The sequence below is a fragment of the Lagenorhynchus albirostris genome, chromosome 6 (genome assembly GCF_949774975.1).
Source record: "Lagenorhynchus albirostris chromosome 6, mLagAlb1.1, whole genome shotgun sequence".
NCBI classification, from domain to species: domain Eukaryota; kingdom Metazoa; phylum Chordata; class Mammalia; order Artiodactyla; family Delphinidae; genus Lagenorhynchus; species Lagenorhynchus albirostris.
In genome coordinates, this window is record NC_083100.1 from 5,133,160 (window position 1) to 5,151,542 (window position 18,383).

The 18,383-nt window shown below is 54.0% G+C and overlaps 1 protein-coding gene across 10 annotated transcripts in view; it reads right to left on the minus strand.

The window, feature by feature from the left end:
• Window positions 1–15,806, minus strand: part of AGAP1 (ArfGAP with GTPase domain, ankyrin repeat and PH domain 1) — a 555,073-nt gene extending 539,267 nt beyond the window's left edge. For all 10 annotated transcript variants that reach the window (XM_060151780.1, XM_060151784.1, XM_060151782.1 and 7 more), the window contains exon 1: window positions 15,608–15,806. In XM_060151780.1, coding sequence (XP_060007763.1) covers window positions 15,608–15,770 — 163 coding nt within the window. In that variant the 5' untranslated portion in view covers window positions 15,771–15,806. The remainder of the gene's footprint in view (window positions 1–15,607) is intronic.
• Window positions 15,807–18,383: the final 2,577 nt, after the last annotated feature.

The following is an 18,383-nucleotide window of genomic DNA, read 5'->3' on the forward strand; positions in this document are numbered from 1 at the left end:
CATTCCTTGTTTTATTTTTTAATTTATTTTATTAAAGTATAGTTGATTTACAATGTGTTAATTTCTACTGCACAGCAAAGTGATTCAGTTATACATATATACGTTCTTTTCATATTCTTTTCCATTATGGTTTATCATAGGATATTGAGTATAATTCTTTGTGCTATACACTAGGACCGTGTTGTTTATCCATCCTATATATAACAGTTTGCATCTGCTAACCCCAAACTCCCAATCCATCCCTCCCCTGCCCCCGCCAGGCAACCACAAGTCTGTTCCCTATGTCCGTGAGTCTGTTTCGTAGATAAGTTCATGTGTGTAAGTGATAGCATTATGGTATTTGTCTTTCTCTGTTTGACTTACTTCACTTAGTATGATTATCTCTAAGTCCATCCATGTTGCTGCAAATGGCATTATTTCATTCCTTTTTAATGGCTGAGTAGTATTCCATTGTGTATATGTACCACATCTTCTTTAACCATTCACCTGTTGATGTACATTTGGGTTTGTTCCCATGTCTTGGCTGCTGTAAACAGTGCTGCTGTGAACATTGGGTATCTTTTCAAATTATAGTTCTGTCCAGCTATGTGCCCAGGAGTGGGACTGCTGGATCACATGGCAACTCTATTTTTAGTTTTCTGAGGAACCTCCATACTGTTCTCCATAGTGGCTGCACCAATTTACATTCCCACCAACAGTGGAGGAGGGTCCCTTTTCCGGGAGCATTCTTTTTTAACTAAACTGTTAGAACGAGAGAATCCCTGTCCCATCAGCAGGTGACATGTTCGAAACTTAAGCTTCCCCCACTTTGTGGGGAGAGGTGGTCATTGAAAGCAAGTCAGAGGAGAGCATGGGAGGAAGGGATGGACACTCAGAGCCGCCCAGAAGCTCAATCCCTAGTCGAGTGACAAGAGGTGACAACTGAAATGTATTTTGCCATAAGTGCCCCTCAGCTAAAAGCCAGCCTGGACTTTGAAGAGATAATCATGACGAAGTGGAAGTTAAAACCCAGGGCTCTGGCTGGATATTTTAGACCCACAGGCTCACCAAATAGAAATTTGGTTTGGAAGCAAAGGCAGGGCTGTGAGCTAAGATGGCTTGAAGGCTCGAGTCCAGGCAGAAAAAAGTCTGACCCGCCAGCATAACCTTGGTGCAGCCCGGAGACGCACCCTGTGACGTGCAGACAACAGCTCAGAGCCGTGGAGAAGACACTGAGAGACCATACAGGGGGAGGAACCCGCTGATTCAGCGCCCCTGAAAGGCTGCGTGGTCAAAGGCCAGCTCTGGGCAGGATGTGGAGGGAGCTGCAGGGAGTCGATGGAGGAGGAGACTACCGACTAATAGCCCTTTGTGAAGTCATCGCTGGCTCAAGGACAGCTCAGAAGACATGCCCCAGGTGGGCCCAGTCTGGGGAACAGGAATTTGGGCCTAATCAGGTTCTGTAATTAACACTGTAATTAACGCTGCTGAGACAGGAATCACGCTATAATTTGGCTTCCAGTTCAGCCCAGGATGCTCCCTAAACTCATAAACTGGAGAGGTGAATGAGAGCTGAACTAGACACCTAGCATACAGGCCATACACACACACAGGCTCGACAACCACACCTGCAGCATTTACCATGTGCTCACCGCGGTGACAATGACCCAGCACCGCCAGGATTACAGAGAGTCCCACATCTGCTTTTCTATCTCTGGCTAAGTCTGGGGAACCAGGGTACAGTGGAGATGTTGGAGATTATTATCACGGACAGGGTTCCTTCTGCAGACCCCTGCACACTCTCAGATGTCATAACAAGGCCTTCAACGTGTGTGCACCTGTTACACAAGGCACACAAGGGCTAGATCATCCACGTACTACATGGATTACATACACACATACAATATGTTTTCTTCCCCTTTTGGCTATTACTCTACTGAGTGAAATTTCACTCTTGGGTTTGCTGAGGCAAAGAAGACTGTGGGCGGAACAAGTGAACACAATGCCCTGGGACAATCTGGCTTCCTCTGCCCAAGTCTTCTCCTCCCCACCCTCCCCATCCCCTCCTCCACCTCTACCAGACCAGGTCGGTTCAGGGACTGAGGAGCAATGGATGGGACAGTGGCAGTCACTCTGGAGACTGGAGGAAGCTTGAGCTCAATCAAAGTTCAACACCATGGATTCTAGACTCTGAAACTGAGGCCGAAAGGGACACGTGTGTTTCCCAAGGGTTCCATAGCACGTCACTGAGGCAGGAGCCTGTCTTGGCTCCCCCAGCTAGGGTTGCCTGTCCCCCTACAAGTCACAAAGAGTCATCAGATCCTCCACATCATTCTGCTTCCAGGAAGTGATCATGGTGTAACATGATCCAACAAGGAAATGCCTGTGCTCCGTATCAACACACAGACTATTCCTAAAACCAAAGTCCTGGACAAAGAGGATGGCGTGCCGCCCCAACAGCCAAAACCACCAAGGCCCGAAGTGGGGCTGCCCTCCCCCACACACACGCTCAGCCACAGAATTCAAGTCAGAGCTCAATTTAAAGTGTCCCTGTGGGTTCAAGGTTGAACTGTATCGAAATTAACAACACACACTACTATATATAAAACAGATAATCAACAAGGACCTACTGTGTAGCACAGAGAACTCTACTCGATATTTTGTAATAACCTATGAGGGAAAAGAATCTGATAAAGAATATATATATTCAGTTATATATAATACATATATATATATAACTGAATCACTTTGCTGTCCACCTGAAACTAACGCCACATTGTAAATCAACTATGCTTCAATAAAATAAAATACAAAAATTAATTTTTCTACATTTTATTGACACATAGTTGATTTTAAAAATAAATTAAAAAAAAAAGATTAACAACAAAAACTGTCCTTCCGAAGCACACGTTAAACCAACTTCCCCTGCAGAAGGAGACACTTCACGTTCAATCCACACTTAACGAGCACCTTGTCCCTGCTGTGCCTGTGCTGCGCCTGGAACCTGACACCATGACACCCAGATGGTACCGTTTCCGGACATCCTTTGGATTCCATGCCAACATGGACCCAGCCTAGGAAAACCCGGCATTCTATTAAAAATGCCTGCTGCTGGGCTTCCCTGGGGGCGCAGTGGTTGAGAGTCCGCCTGCCGATGCAGGGGACGCGGGTTCGTGCCCCGGTCCGGGAAGATCCCACATGCCGCGGAGCGGCTGGGCCCGTGAGCCATGGCCGCTGAGCCTGCGCGTCCGGAGCCTGTGCTCCGCAACGGGAGGGGCCACAACGGTGAGAGGCCCGCGTACCGCAAAAAAAAAAAAAAAAAAAAAGCCTGCTGAACTATCACCCTCTGGATGGAGAGATATACAAAACATTAACTAGCGGAGAAGCAAAGCAGTGGGTATGTAAGAGTTCACTCTGAATGTTCTTTCAGCTCTTCCATGTTTGAAATTTTTCATCACAGTATGTTGAGGAAAAGAGATCCTCCTCAACTTGTAAACAATGTTCATCTCTTTTCATTGCAAAATGTCTTGCTCACACAAATCCCAGACCCTAGGCTGTGGGACACGGAGACCCAGAGGGGGTGCCTGCAGTCCACCCAGGGGGTGAGGGCTCCGTGGACTCAGGTGAGGGGGCTCTCCCCACGCTGCACAAAGCGCCCAGGTGTCTATACCAAAGAGTGGAGCAGGGTCCCATCTTCCCGGATGAGGGAGACTGCACCGCGCTGAGATTCTTTTATGTCCAAGCAGGTGACCTGGAAACTGAAAAGCCCAGAAGTGCACCCCTTCAACCCGCATCCCCTCAGAAGTTGACGCTGGGATTCTAGAAGAAACACAGGCTCTCGCGTCTGAGCCTGGAATTCTGAGCCACTTCAGAAAAAGCAGCACTGCCACAAAGTCCACACCCAGCTCGCCATCCGGGCAGGGTCCGCAAGACGCACAGACAGAAACACAAGAGCCAACTGCCCATGATCTGAGCGTCTACCACTCCCCCCACCCCACAACTCTCCTGCCAAGCAAGGAGTTGAGGGAAAGAGTTTGGGGCTTCAGAGGTTTTTTTTTGGGGGGGGGGGGGACTCTAGATTTAGAGAGCAGGCAGGAAGAGATAGATATATAACTTTTTTATGCCCCAGCATAAGATGACCAGAAGAGCAAGTCCAAATTGAGAAACCTGGGTAAAACTAAACTTATTCAAGTGAAAAAAAAAAAATAGAAACACACTTTTTTGTGTGAAGACAGTGAGATTTCTTTGGGCAGAGATGAGAGTTTTCAAAGGCCTCCTTCGGAAGCGAGATGCCAAGATGCCCAGTCAGCGACCCCCCGCCCCAAATGGCATTAGCTCCCCATCTTCTGGGGCTCAAACAGCGCTTCCTGCAGGAGCTCCTGGGCTCCCCAGGGCACCCCCTCCAGCCCTCCTAGCCCACTGCACCCCTGGCCCGAAGCCTGTGCCTGTGCTGACCTATACAGCAAGCAGCCTGTTCGCCTCTGCGCTCCCAGCACGTGGCTCTACAGCTCTACGGATTAAAGCCGTAAAGTGAAAAAATAAATACACACCTAACAGACAGATACGGTATAGCGACAGAGACAGAGAGGGAGACACAGACACAGAAGAAATTTAGGCACCAGTCCAGCACCATGGGACACATGCTCTGAGGCAGGCACAGGTGACGACCTGGCTGCATGAGCAGGACCGCAGGGCCACCAGAGCCCAGGCTCAATCATACACGTCCCCCTGCGGGGACTGATTCAGCTCCTGGAGAGCAATGCACACTAGCTGCACTCCTAAGAGGCTGCCGTGCCCCTCAGACACCCAGTTAAGTTTCTGCAGGGGCGGAAGTGGCTGCCGTACAGCCCAGATGCCTGCCCCTCAGCCTGGATGACAGACGGGGGTGACTCGTGAATCTATACATCTGAGCCCACCCTGCAGGGGTAGGGTCCTCCCACCACAAATCCCAGGTAACCGGGTAACCACCCTGCTGTGGCTGTGAGCACCCCTCCGGCCCAAACCTGAGGGCTTCCAGGGCATCTAGAGGTGGAATCCCCCCACACGGCCCCACTCCTGCATTCCGTGGGTCAAACTTCGCTCCTTCCTCCTGCCCCCTCCACCCGAGACTCACAGGCAACCTCAGGCCTGCACCTGCATCCGTGGGTGCCCATCTCCGTTCCCCTGCTCCCTTGCCCAGGCCCCCCACCTTCCCTTGCAACAGCCCAGTTTTGTGGGTTTTTAAATTTTTTTTTTAATTTATTTATTTATTTATGACTGTGTTGGTCTTCGTTGCTGCACGCGGGCTTTCTCTAGTTGCAGCGAGCGGGGGCTACTCTTCATCGTCATGGGGCGCAGGCTTCTCATTGCGGTAGCTTCTCTTGTTGCAGAGCACTGGCTCTAGGCGTGCGGGCTTCAGTAGTTGCGGTACATGGGCTCCATAGTTGTGGCTCGCGGGCTCTAGAGTACAGGCTCAGTAGTTGCGGCATGCAGGCTCAGTTGTGGCTCGTGGGCTCCATAGTTGTGGCTCACGGGCTCTAGAGCACAGGCTCAGTAGTTGTGGCACGCGGGCTCAGGAGTTGTGGCTCACGGGCTCTAGAGCACTGGCTCAGAGTTGTGGCATGCGGGCTCAGGAGTTGTGGCTCGTGGGCTCTGTAGTTGTGGCTCGCGAGCTCAGCAGTTGTGGCACACAGGCTCTAGAGCACAGGCTCAGTAGCTGTGGCTCATGGGCTCAGGAGTTGTGGCTCGCGGGCTCTAGAGCACAGGCTCAGTAGTTGTGGCACGCGAGCTCAGTGGTTGTGGCTCATGGGCACTAGAGCGCAGGCTCAGTAGTTGTGGCTCGTGGGCTCTAGGCACGTGGGCTTCAGTAGTTGTGGCACACAGGCTCTAGAGTGCAGGCTCAGTAGTTGTGGTGCACGGGCTTAGTTGCTCTGTGGCACGTGGGATCTTCCCTGACCAGGGCTCCAACCCGTGTCCCCTGCACTGGCAGGTGGATTCTTAACCACTGCGCCACCAGGGAAGCCCGACAGCCCACTTATGAACCCTCCCTGCCACTCCCCACCACCACCGGCCGCCACCACCATTTCTATCCTGCCTGGTAACAGCTGAGCATCATGGCACAACCTTTTCCAAATGGAAATCCATAATCTATAATTTCCACGGCCCAATAAATAAAAGCACTCCCAGCATGCTCTCTGGGGCTCACCGGGCTCTTCTCCATCCTCGGGCCTCTCCTCCCCAGGTCCCCGCAGGCTGCAGAGAATGGATACTGGATGTTCCACTCCTATTACCCGCCCGCCCGGAAAGCCTCCACTGCCTGACTCCCACCCAGCTTCCAAGTCCAGTTAATCCCACTCCCCTCCCCTGCATCACACCCCCTGCTTATCCCAGTCTGGACCAGTGTGGCCTCCTGGGCTAGGTCCGACTGTGCTGGGAGAGGGGCTCCAAGCCCACACGTCTGCCTGTACCCCCAGATGCAAATAGAGTGCTTTGCCCACTGTCAGTGCTCGATAAAATCTGGTCTACTGATTCTCATATTGGCCACTTCCCATACTAAACAAAGTGAGGGTAAACCCGGCCCTCCCAACCCCCATCCCTCGAAATAAATATTTGCGTTTGTACAGCCACTGGAGACGTTCACACAGGCACACACCCCTCTCTCTCTCTCTCAGGCCCTCGGGTCCTTACCAGCTTCCCGGGTTTGGCCTCGTGAGTGTGGCCTTTGTGGAGGGGGATGGGCAGCTCCCAGGACACAGCAGAGGAACAAAGAAAATAACCCCTTGAGAGTAACAGACAGTTGGCAACACTTCGCTGATCTTTTTCCCTTTTGTGTCTCCACATAATTGCTACAAACAACAGAGACTGAAGAGCGCTAATATGTAACCATTAAGACCACGGATCAGTTTGGACGGGGAGTACAGAAGGAGTTTCCCTTCCGATGCCAACAGAGACGCACAGGTCACCTGAAACCCGGCGCCGAGGTGTGAGATAGACTCGGGGCTGGTGTGGGCTCAGCCAGTAGGACCCCCACTGACCACTGATGTCGGGCAGGAGCCAGGGAGAGCCGAGGGGACCCCGTTCCAGTCCCGGGGGAATCGCGCCATCCGCAGTTTCGAGGAAAACACTTCCTGGTGAAGGATTTCATTCTCACAGCTCCACTTACAAAGCTATACTTATTCCACTAACAGGGAATGAAGAGCCTATAGAATATCCAAAGCTAAAAACCTGATGTCTAAGACAGTGCCGGAAACGTATAAAGCACTTGACTATTTGTTTTTGGACAAACAGCTGGAAAGAAGGAGAAGCAAAGGACGGAGGCAGCAGGCAGCCACCATCCTGAGTGTCTGCAATGAACCTTGAACAGCAAGGAAAGGTCTCCAGACAGAGGCCACCAACGGAGCGGGTTCCGGAGCAGCTGCGCTGACCTGCGAGAAGGGCTAACAGGACGCAGCGCTCGGCTCCCCGGCGTGCAGCCCCCAACAGGAACGGGGACACGTGGGCACCAAAGGCACGGTAGCCCTATTCCCAGCAGCCCCGAACACAAAACCTCCCAGATGCCCATCGTCGGGAGAACAGGTAAGTAAGCGGAGGCAACCACCTCCAACCACATGCAATACAGGTGAGTCTCGCCCTGCGCTACGGCCAACTCAGGTTTTTTGATCTGGAGGCTGGATGTACCCACGTGGTCAGTTTGTGAAAACGCCCTCCCTGACGATCTGGGCATCCTTCTGGATCTATGTTTTATGCCAAAAAAAAAAAAAAAGAGCTCAAAAAAACTAGGGCGTTTGAAGTGGTCTCAATCCCTCCAATCCCAAACTCCTAATAGTAACACACGGAAAAATCAGAGATCCAGGCTTGATCGTCGAAGCGAAAACTGAAACAACTGTTTGTCTGTCTGAAATCAGGTTCACCAGCCTGACCTGACAGGAGCGGTGCCGGGACAGGAGAAGACTGCGTCACTGCTCCCAGCAGCACCCAGATCTTTGGAAACCACAGCAGAGGGTAGGCAGGCAGGCCCACGGAAGTCCCCTCCCTGGAAAATACGCCGGTTCTCCCCTCTCAGACAAGGTCAACTGGAAACACAAACAGAAGGCTCTCAGGGCAACCCGCTCTCTCCGAATCCACTTCTATTTCATTACAAAAGGGAGCCAGTAGCTACCACATCTGTGAGACCAAATCTTGCTGACGGCCACCATCTGCCCTGACACAGAGAATGTGAAGGAATAAAAACTCTTTCAGGAAACTAAGGTGGGTCTTGTTTTGTTGTAGGTCCTCACGAAAAATTCTTTTTCTGTCGTATGCTCAGTACTGCTGGTAGACTATGTCCATATCACCTAAAACTCACTGAATGAAAACTAAATTCACAGCCTGAAGATACCGTTCCCCCTTTAAGACTATCATCTGAGGATCCAGTAACAGTAGCTTTGTGTGCTAAGCTGGAAAGGGACATGGTTCTCTCTGCAAGAGCCTGCTGGATGTTGACATTTCTAAGACCAAACATAAATCGTTTGTGAACATGGCCGGTAATTATTTGGAATTCTTCTCCCAGAACCATGAAAAGTGTTTCCCACCCTTTTTAAAAAAAAAAAAAAAAAAAAAAAGCAGCTTCTAACCAGGATGCTAATGACAACCAGACGGCATAGGCAGTTTTTGAAGATCACACAGTCGCTTGTGTAGAAACACTGCACAAATACTCCCAACACTGCAGCCCAAAAAAAGACAGTCCGCACCAAACAGCGGGAGAAGTGTGAAATCTGCAAAGGAGCCCTGGTTAAACAAAAACACCAGTCTGTTCGCAGAGAGCTCAGGGTGGCCACCTGTTCAGGGCCGGTGGCGAGTTCTGATTAGCAGTGGAAGAAACAGTATCAGAGCGATGACAGCCCCCGCTCGGGCCCTGGGCCCAATCCTCCAGCCTATATTTAGTCTGCTCCTTGTGGAAATGTCCCAACCTCGCACACAGACAAGCTCTCTGGCTGGCTGCTCAAAGGGTCCAGTAACAAATCTCTTCTGCTGGGGCAGGTACCTTCTCTCCTTCCCTCCCTGGCCGCCACATGCAACCAAGGCAGCCCCTCCCGCCGGGTCAGTCGTGAGCAGAGAGCACAGGGAGGTGAAGGGATGGGGCCCACCACGACGCCAGCCCTGCCCCGGGATGGGTCATCACCGCGACCCGCTGTGCAGGCTTCCTCGCCACAAGATGGGAGCCAACGGGACTCAGCCTCAGAGCCCCGCGGCTCGCGGAAGGACGGGGCTCAGGGCAGCACACACCGGGCCTGGTGCTCAGAACCTAAGGAAAATCACAGATGCTGCAGAGATTAGAGATGAACATCTGCAGAGTTCATTTTCCTTCTCAGAGAAAGGTACTTAACGAAGGGTAGGAATTATGTGGCTAAGCAGCAGATCAGAACCCCCAACCCTGGATTTTAAAAATAACTAAGCCTGATCCGCTTTGCCAAACTCAATCACTTGGGCGAAGGCCTCAAAGAATCTGGAGTGTTGGGCGGGGGGGAGGGGTGGGGGACACGGGTTTGCTGGAACGTGGAGAAACAAGAGACAGGAACAAATCGGTAGTTCAAACAAGCCAGAGCTAGACGCACCAACTGTAAACACCTGCAGGGTACACAGGAAAAAAGGATGCAAAATAAGAGATTTTAGTCTGAACAAAATAAAAAGTCAGTTTGAGACCAAAAAAAACCAACAACAACAACAACAGAGGTGGTAGTAACGGGGCTCCAGGTTCCGCTGTGAAGGTTCCTGCAGCTGCCAGGGCTGCTTCTCCCTTCTGAGTCACTTCCACCAGGCTCCCCACACAGCCTTCTTAAGCTGCTTATAACTTACAGCTCTCCTGTTTAGAAATCCTCTTTTAGCTGCACAACAAAAACAAAACGTTATCACCTGCCAAATTATCATAACAAGTGAATACGGAAGAACCCCACTTAAACACACAGGAGACTAGCTAAGGATCAACAACCGACCTCGGAGACACAGGAAGGGAAGCCCACAGAACCCAGGACCGGGATTTACAGTCTCCCTCCCTAAGGGATGCCCTTGGCAATGTCCACCACCCACCAGCCACGCTCCTCGCAGGGCACTCAGCATCAGCACCGTGGAAGCAGAGTGAACCTGGACTTGAACCCATTCGAACCTGGGCTTCAGGGCCTCCTCCACTGTGTTTAATCTGTGTCACCAGAAGCAACGCCCTGGGCTCTTGGCCCCCGCCTGTCACCCACAGGGAAGGACAAGAGGACGCCCCTCCGCTGACTGAAAGCACTGCGCAGAGCCCTGGCCCAGGGAAGATGCCCGGTCCGCCACCGGAGCTCCGCCCCCTCCCCGGCCATGCTTCTCAAAGTGCCGTCCCTGGACTGACAACACCAGCATCCTCTGGAAACTTGTCGAAAGCACATTCTCAGGCCTGCTCCAAACCTACAGAACGAGAAACTCTGGGGGCAGGGCCAGCAACCTGTCTTCCCAAGCCCTCCATGTGATTCGACTGCGCGCTCAACTTCGAGGACCAAGGCTCTCTACTGAGGATACTATATTACGTCAGCCACCCAGCCTGTCACTCATCCGTCCCTATCAATGGTATCGATTCTGGGTCTGAAATTCACTTCCACCCAGGAGGAAGAAACACCACCCTTTTGTCGAGAGCCAGGTTGAAAAAGTTGCCAGGATTAAGCAAGCACGTCTTTTTCTTCCCCTACATGCACTAGAGAAAACTTCATTTCCACCCAAACACACACGGCATTTAGTTGCCACCCGGGCTAATCCACCAGACCCCAAAACACCCCGGCCCTGACACCTGTGCTCTGGTGACAACTAGCAAAACACCGTCACTTCTGCTAGAGGCTCAACATTGTTCAGATCACCAGCAAGAAGCAAGAGGACCCAAACGCCAGAGAAAACGCAAGCCCCCCCCACCCGCCGACAAGTCACCCGCTCAACAAACAATTCCCGGGCGTCCTCCAAGGGCCAGACACGACGCTCTGCATCACCGCGGAGATGGAACACAAGCACGACCTGATTTTCCTCAGAGGGTCCCCAGTCCTTGCTGGGAGCTGAGGCCTGGGACAGACAGGGAAGATGCGGACTTCAGCCAGGCTGAAGGGACGCCCAGAATCCGGAAGGGTCGGAGACCGTTAAGGTATGAAATTTAACCTGGAAGTGACGGACCGCCACCCGAGAATCATCTTGAAGGAGGAGACTGTGACACTCATATCAATAACGAAAAGGCCCCATATTTACAACTTGTATTAAGCCTGCAAGATTACGAACATAGTCAAGCGTGTCCAGGAAGGGTTATGCTCATTCACGGCAGGAAGAAGGGATTTGTTCCTTAAACACACACACCTGCCCCAACCAGATGAAATCAATTCTTCTAGGCAAACAAACTCTTACAGAAGTTTTGCCGAGGTGAGCCACCACGCAGAGAACGTAAGACTTGCAGTTAGTGGCAGCGTCCGCAACCCCTTCCTGTCTTGGGTAAAGGGGACACGTGCTTGGGATGGTTTGTACGTTCAGCCTGTGGGAACTACGAATAACCAGGAGCTTCGTTCCTAGCTCAGAAAGGGCTAGACAGCCAGCGATGAGGTTGACCAGCCCAGCCCATCTCTTTCCAGCAAGTTCCCTACCCTTTCTGGGCCTCCAAGGTGGCATCTGTGTCACTGGATCATCACAAGATGGACTGAGATGATGGAGGTCAAGCACTGGGCACTCTGCTGCCCACAGGTGCTCAACAGAGCTGCTCCACCGTGGGATGAAAGGCGCTCCCTGCCCCATCTTCCCAGGTTCCCCAAATGCTGGGGCTCGGCCCTTCAATGCCCCTGTGTCAGTGCCCTGACCAGGGGTGGCAGGCAGAGTTCTCTTGCCGAGGACTGGGCCACTGTGACCTCTCCAAGCCCTCCCAGGAAGCCACGCAAACCACCGGCGGGGCCCGTGGGGAACTCGGTTCCGCCCTCCCCGAGCAGCTGCTTGGTGAGTGTGGAGGCATGAATGCTGGTTAGGGGCTCGACCACGGCCCGGCGTATCATTTGCATCACGGTTCTGTGGCAGGCAAGCTGAATTACAAGGTGCAATGGCTAACAGAGGCTTTACCCATACTAGAAGAACAAGCTTCATTTAACAAGAAAGACAGCTGACTCATTCACCTCAACTCCATCAACCCCAGGTGGGCTTTTTAAAGGAGAACTGGAGGGGGGACCCTAGGCGAGATGCTTGCTCACCCAGGAGGCAGGCTAGTTCCCGTTCATTTCCAGGCACGGAGAACATCCAGGGTGCTGGCCACACCCCCGGGGGACAGCCCAGAAATCTGACCAGGTCAATCTGAAAACAACAGGCAATGCTTCCTTAAACTCCAGAGATTGGAGGAAAAAAATAAACCTCTCAAAGTCCGAAGTAAAGATTTGAAAAAACACTTTTCTTTTTTCTTTTTTTTTTTTTTTTGACAAGGTGATGTTTTAAAACAGAACTGAGAACTAAATCACATTCCCCATGCCTTCAAACAGGGTCACAGACCCATTCAGATTTGGGGATCTTGGTGAGCTCTTTCGACTAAAATATATACAGTTCGGCCCATCATTAAGAGATTTTCCAGTCCAAACCCTCTTAGAATCACTTTGAAATAAGCATTAGCTGAAACATCCTCCCCTTTGACAAGCTCGCTCCTCACTGCAACAGCCAATGATTCCTGAAAGACTCGGGAAAACGGGGAAATTGTACGTAAATTATGGCGCAAATGCTGGAACCTCACACCGATGTGATACATCGTATCTCTGAAATTGCTTCCTAACATTGAAAAGTGCTCACTTTATGCTAATCAGGTAGTTTTGTAAGTATGACTCCAACTTTGCTTAGGTCCACACAGAGGCAGGAAAAATGCCTAGCTGCATCTCCTCTAAAATGCAGGCAATTTTCTGTTTGTTGAGACGAGCGATGTTTAAACCATTTGTTATGACGTGCATATACTTTCCTGATTGGAAACGGTCTTATATTTTAAAATTCAGAGAGGTTTACGTTTTGCTACTGTACCATCCTCACCTGCAAGGTTCACAGGCAGGGGCAGATCTGCGTGCGTTTCTTAGAGGTACTGTGATCCTCTGGGCGCACACTCAGTGACAGCGCGGAGTTAAATGCGTCTGCAGTCTCCGTACCCCACGACAATGCTCTCCTGCTCGGTGTGAGTGAAGAACCGATATCCTACACAGTTGCACAAAACTGTTTCTTGCATGCTTCTCTCCTCACAGGAAAAATGTCATCCTGCCACAGCTGAGTAATCTTCTCAATTTCCAAAATATCAATGATGTAGATATAAATCACAACCGTATCTTAAAATTGGTAGTGAGAACATTTCATTATAACAAATGAACTTATATTTCATTAGGAGGGGCAGTGGAAGGTGCTTTGGGGGGCTGCAGACCTAGGTTCAAAGAATCCTTTGGTTCAGACCCGACTTTGACCTCAGTCAAACGTTCAGGAGGTCATTATCCTTCCCCGAATGAAGCCGGCCCACATTCTCTCACAGGGTTGGTACAGCTCCACATCGAGCTTATGAATGCAAGAGCATGCTTGCTAAAGTTCTATACAAGTAAAAAGTGGTAAAGTTGTTAATAATAATGCAAAGAACAGAATCATATTTGAATGGTTCTTAAGCCTCATTAAATTAACCACAGCCCTGACACAATATAAACATTCCTTTTTCTAACAAAAAAATAATAGCATTGCCAAAGTCCCAAGCAGGATTCATCACTGATTCTGCGTCTTATTAATGATAACAAGGTTTCCAGCCAAGAAGGGGCCTAAAGTCTGACATAGTACAGGTCAAGTACATAGACCTGTACATAGTACAGGTCTGACAGCAAGCTACCAGAAACCACCATCTAGGAACCACACGATGTTTTGGTTTTTTTAGAAAAGAAGGAAAAGAGAAGAAAAATGAAACCACATCCTCTTGCTAGAAAGTCAAAATGCTTTGCGAGGGGTGCCCGAGACCCCAGAACTGGGCTTCGCGATGGGAAATGAAAACGAGGCAGCATGACTCACACTCAGCTAGAGGTCTCTGCACAGAGACTAGGCGCTCTCAGCCAGGTGCTTTCAGCGCTAGTCACCAGCTTTCAAAGTGTTTCATCAGACTCCTGTGGATGTTGCCAGAGAGCTGCGGAGAGACAGCGGAAACAGGCACAGGAGCCCTTCACTTGGGTGGCCGCGGAGCCAGAGCCCCGGCTCTGGAGGAACGTTTCTGCAACCTCACCCAGCATCAGCAGCCGTGTGCCGGCCCCGCGGCCTCCCGCAAGTCTTGTCAGAGCCACACTGCAGCCTCTGCCTCTCAAGGAATCTGGAAGCATCTTAAACTGCCAACAGGGCGGCCAGGTGCTCTGAGAGCCAGGCCCACATAAGGCTGGAGCACTGTTCAGATCCTCCCCGGAATTAGCAAGTCCCCTATGGATACAGGCGACCAATCAGCAGCCTGGCTGGGATGCTGCTGTTCAGGTCCATAGGGCTGCCAAATGCCAAGAGGATCAGCCCCACCACATCCACCTTCTCCACCTAACTGGTCAAGCGTCAAACCAAGACACTCTGGGGTGAGCAGTTCAGGCAGCACGGCGCCAAAGCAACGCTCTCCTGAGGCCAGTGCCCCTCACCTGCAGACGGAGGGGAGCTGGGCGATGCCTGCAGCTGGGCTCCCGACACACTCCTGCCAGGCCTTAGAACCTTCTCAGTGTTCCTCAACTGTGGCCAGAGTGGCTTTTGGTTAGGACAGTTCTATATTATGGACAACCCACCCTTCAGTTCTTTTACCATCATTGACCAATGGCAGTGAGAAGGGAAGCAAGAGAACAAACCGGAAGCCGAATAGCAGAGACATAAGAGCCATGGCAAACCCGAGAAAACACAGGCCCAGGAGAGGCAGAACTCGCCTGAACGGCTCCGGAGGATCACTGCCTCGCCTGACTCGCAGGAAGGGTGGGTGGCCTCCGAGTGCCAGGTGTGTGAAAGTGAGACCCCCCAGGGAGGGTTCTTCTGATGTAACCCAGGACTTTTGGTAGAAAACACGCCATAGAGGAAGCCAGCTTCTGCACAGGGGCAGGTAGACCAGCATCGGGACACGATGCAGCCTGCAGCGGGGGCTGGCTCTCCGCTCCGGTTAAGGTCAGCTCTCTCCACTGTGCCCCCGAAATGGCCAAAGACACCAAAGGGGTTGGCCCTGCCCGCCTAAGCACGCCAGCCAGAGCCTCGCCCCCAGAAGCAACACTTCTCAAAAGACCTCTTCAACGTCCAGCAAGACGCTCGGCCCCAGCCTGGTAACCTGTCGCGGTCCGGTGGCGCCAACTCCTCCGGCTGCCCCAGGGCTTGGGCTGGGTCACTCGGGTGGCCCAGGACGCGGCCACACGGAGCCACTTTCTCACCGGAGACTCTACTGCCCATTAGCACATTATCGCCGGCGATCCATCTTCGCTGGCAGAGCTGGCGGCGCGCTCGCCCAGCCCTCGGCCTCCCCCTCCGCTCTCGCCCGGCCTTGCGGGGTGAGACGCACCGCAGTGCCCACTCGGCGGGGCAGCCGCGTGCCACGGCCCGGCGCGTGTGTACACACGCACGCACACACACGCGCGCGCCCGCTCCCCCGCGCCTTCCAGAAGCACCGCGGAGGCCCGGCCCTCACCTTCGATGGCGATGACGTGCTCCCGGATCTGGTTCTGCAGCACCGGCTCCTCCACGCGCTCCAGCAGCTCGTAGATGGAGTAGATGTTCGGGTGGACCGACTCGAAGCGCTGGATCTCGGCCCGGATGGCAGCCGAGTTGGCCAGCTGCTGCTGGTAGTTCATGGTGCAGGCACCGCGCCCGGAGCCGCGCGCCCCCCGCCGCCGCCGCCGCCCCGCGCCCCGGGGCCCGCGGGCCGCCGAAGCCCCCGGGGAGCCGGGCCCGCCGGCGGCGGGCGGAGGAGGCGCGAGAAGAAAGGAGCGGGCGGAGCAGGCGCGGGGCCGGCCCGCCGACTCAGTTCATGGCCGGGACGCGCGGCCGGCGGGCGGGCTGGCGAGCGAGCGGGCCCCGGCGCCCCGGGTCAGCGGGCCCCCATGGAGCGCCGCGGCGGGCGCGGCCGGCCCCGGAGGAGGCTCGCTCGGGCGCCTTCCTGCGCCGCAGCCGCCTTCCACCCCTAGGCGCTGCCCCGCCGAGCAGCCATTAAAGCCCAGGCAGCCGCCGCGCTCTGAGCGCCGGGGCCGAGGGCCGGCCCCCGGGCAGCGGCCGCGCCGCTCGGGGCGCCCGGCCGCGGCGTGGGTCCGCGCGCTGCGTGCTGCGCCGCCCGGCGCGCCGGGGCCCCTGCGCCGAGCCCTCCGTGCGCCGGCCGCCGAGCCGGGACCGAGCCGCAGGCGCCTTGCAAGCCCCGGAGCCCGCGCCGAGCGCCACTCGCCGCCTGCCCGGCCGGCCCCCTCCCTGGCACGCAGGGCTCCGGCCCACGTCGGCCCCGCCTCCGCCTGCGCCCCGCCCGCCCGCCCGCCCGCGCGCTTGCCGCTCGCCGCTCGCGGCCCGCAGCCCGCCGCCGCTGCTTCCTCCCCGGCGCTTCCCAGCGCGCCGGATCCCGGGGAATTGCGCCAGGCTCCGCCCCGCGCCTGCCCCTAGGCTTCCTGGGACTTGTAGTCCGCGCCGCGCCGCGTCGGCGCCCCGCCGGGACCGCGGGGAGGAGGCGCGAACGACGACCGGGGACCCCGTGCGGCCGGGGCCCCGGGGGCGAGGGGCCGGGCTGACAGGCTAGCAGACCCGCGACGCGGCCGGCCCCCTGCCCCAGCCTCTCCACGAGTCTCTGCGCTGCCCCGCGGCTGTCCCGCCGTCTCGGGACCCGGGAGGCCGTGCACGACCCCGCCCGCGTTTTTGTTTGTTTCTGGGCGGCTGGTTAGAGGAGCTTCTGCGACTCACCGTGTCCCCCGACCGCACTTTGTTGCTTCCCCTCCCCCCAGCCCCAGTTTTCACTTGCTGTCTCCTTTTGCGAAAGTGACACGAGTGCTTCCTCTAAATAAACTAAATTTCTTCCCGAAGGCGAAGAGCCTCCTTAGCCGTGGCGGCGTGGATATTCACACTCCAGGAGTGAAGTTTAGAAGAGGACACGAGGTGCTGTGAAATACCACGGAGGCTCCCTAGGCATCCTTTTCCTTTAAAATTAAAAAACAAAAAACAAAAAACCAAGCAAACTGAGATGTGGGTCCCCAGCCTGTTCACCCACCCCAATCCCCGCGTAAGCTCAGCGCCCGGGACCCCGCGGAGCCTGACTGCACTGCAGCAGTGGGCCCAGCGCGCGCAGGAGGCTAATCCCGCAGATTCGAGGCAAACCGGATAGTTGCAGATGTGCTGAGCACCGGCGCCAAGTTTGTGCGCACTGGCCTGGTCCCTAACCCCGCCCATCCAAGTGACCTTTTGGAAACGCGAGCCTGCTGCCCTGGCATCCCTGATCAAAGCCAGCTGAGTCTTCACCTGGTTCATGTGCAGCCTGCGTGTGGCTTACTCACCCTGGTATCCAGCCGCCTTGGGTTACACTTCGGGTTCACAGTTCCCCCAGACAAATGTGCCGACCACCTTCAGCACTCTGAGCCCTTGCTCATGCTTTCCTCCCTATCCCCAATCCCAGCAGGGCCCTGATGCCTGAGGCAGAGTTCCAGGCTCCCTCTGTGATATGCCTCTGGCTTTGCTCTCATCCTACCTAACTGTAGTAACTGAGGTGCCGACAATGTGCCCTCATCTTAACGTCTCAGCCGTCATTGGCTGCTCCCCTCCTTGAACCCTTCTCCTGGCTGCTGGGATAACATGATCACCAGGCTTTCCCACGACCTTCCCGGCTTCTCAGTCCGGTTTGTGATCCCCTCTTACTCCTGTAACCTTTAAATATGGAGAGCCCCCAGGGCTCATCTCCGGATCTCTTTTCTATAAGTGGGGAACCTCTGTCTTTTGGGTGTGAATATCGTATACAGGTTAATGAACCTCAAATTCATATCTCTAGCCCAGACCTCAACCCTAAATCACAAATTCGTATCCAACCGCTTCCTCAGCATCCCTTGCATGCCCGCTGACAACTGAAATCTAACACGTCTCAGACTGAACTCTTGTTATGCCCTCTTTTCTGCTCCTCCTGAAATCTTCCCTGTTCCAGTTATGGGCAACTTCAGGCCTCCTTTTGCTCAGGCCAACAACCATCCTTGATGCCTCTCTCCCCCATACCCCAAATAGTGTCAGCTCTACCTCCACAAGGTCCGGAATCTCACAGCTTCTCACCAACGCCGCTGCCACCAACCTGCTAAAGTCGTGATCATCTTGCCTCTGGATTGTTGCTAGGAAATTGATCTAGCAATTGATCTCCTTGCTTCTTATCTTGTGCCCTTACAGTCTGTTCTCAAGAAGGCAGCCCTGGTGACCCTTCTAAAACCCAAGTTAGGTCATGTTAAGCCTCTGCT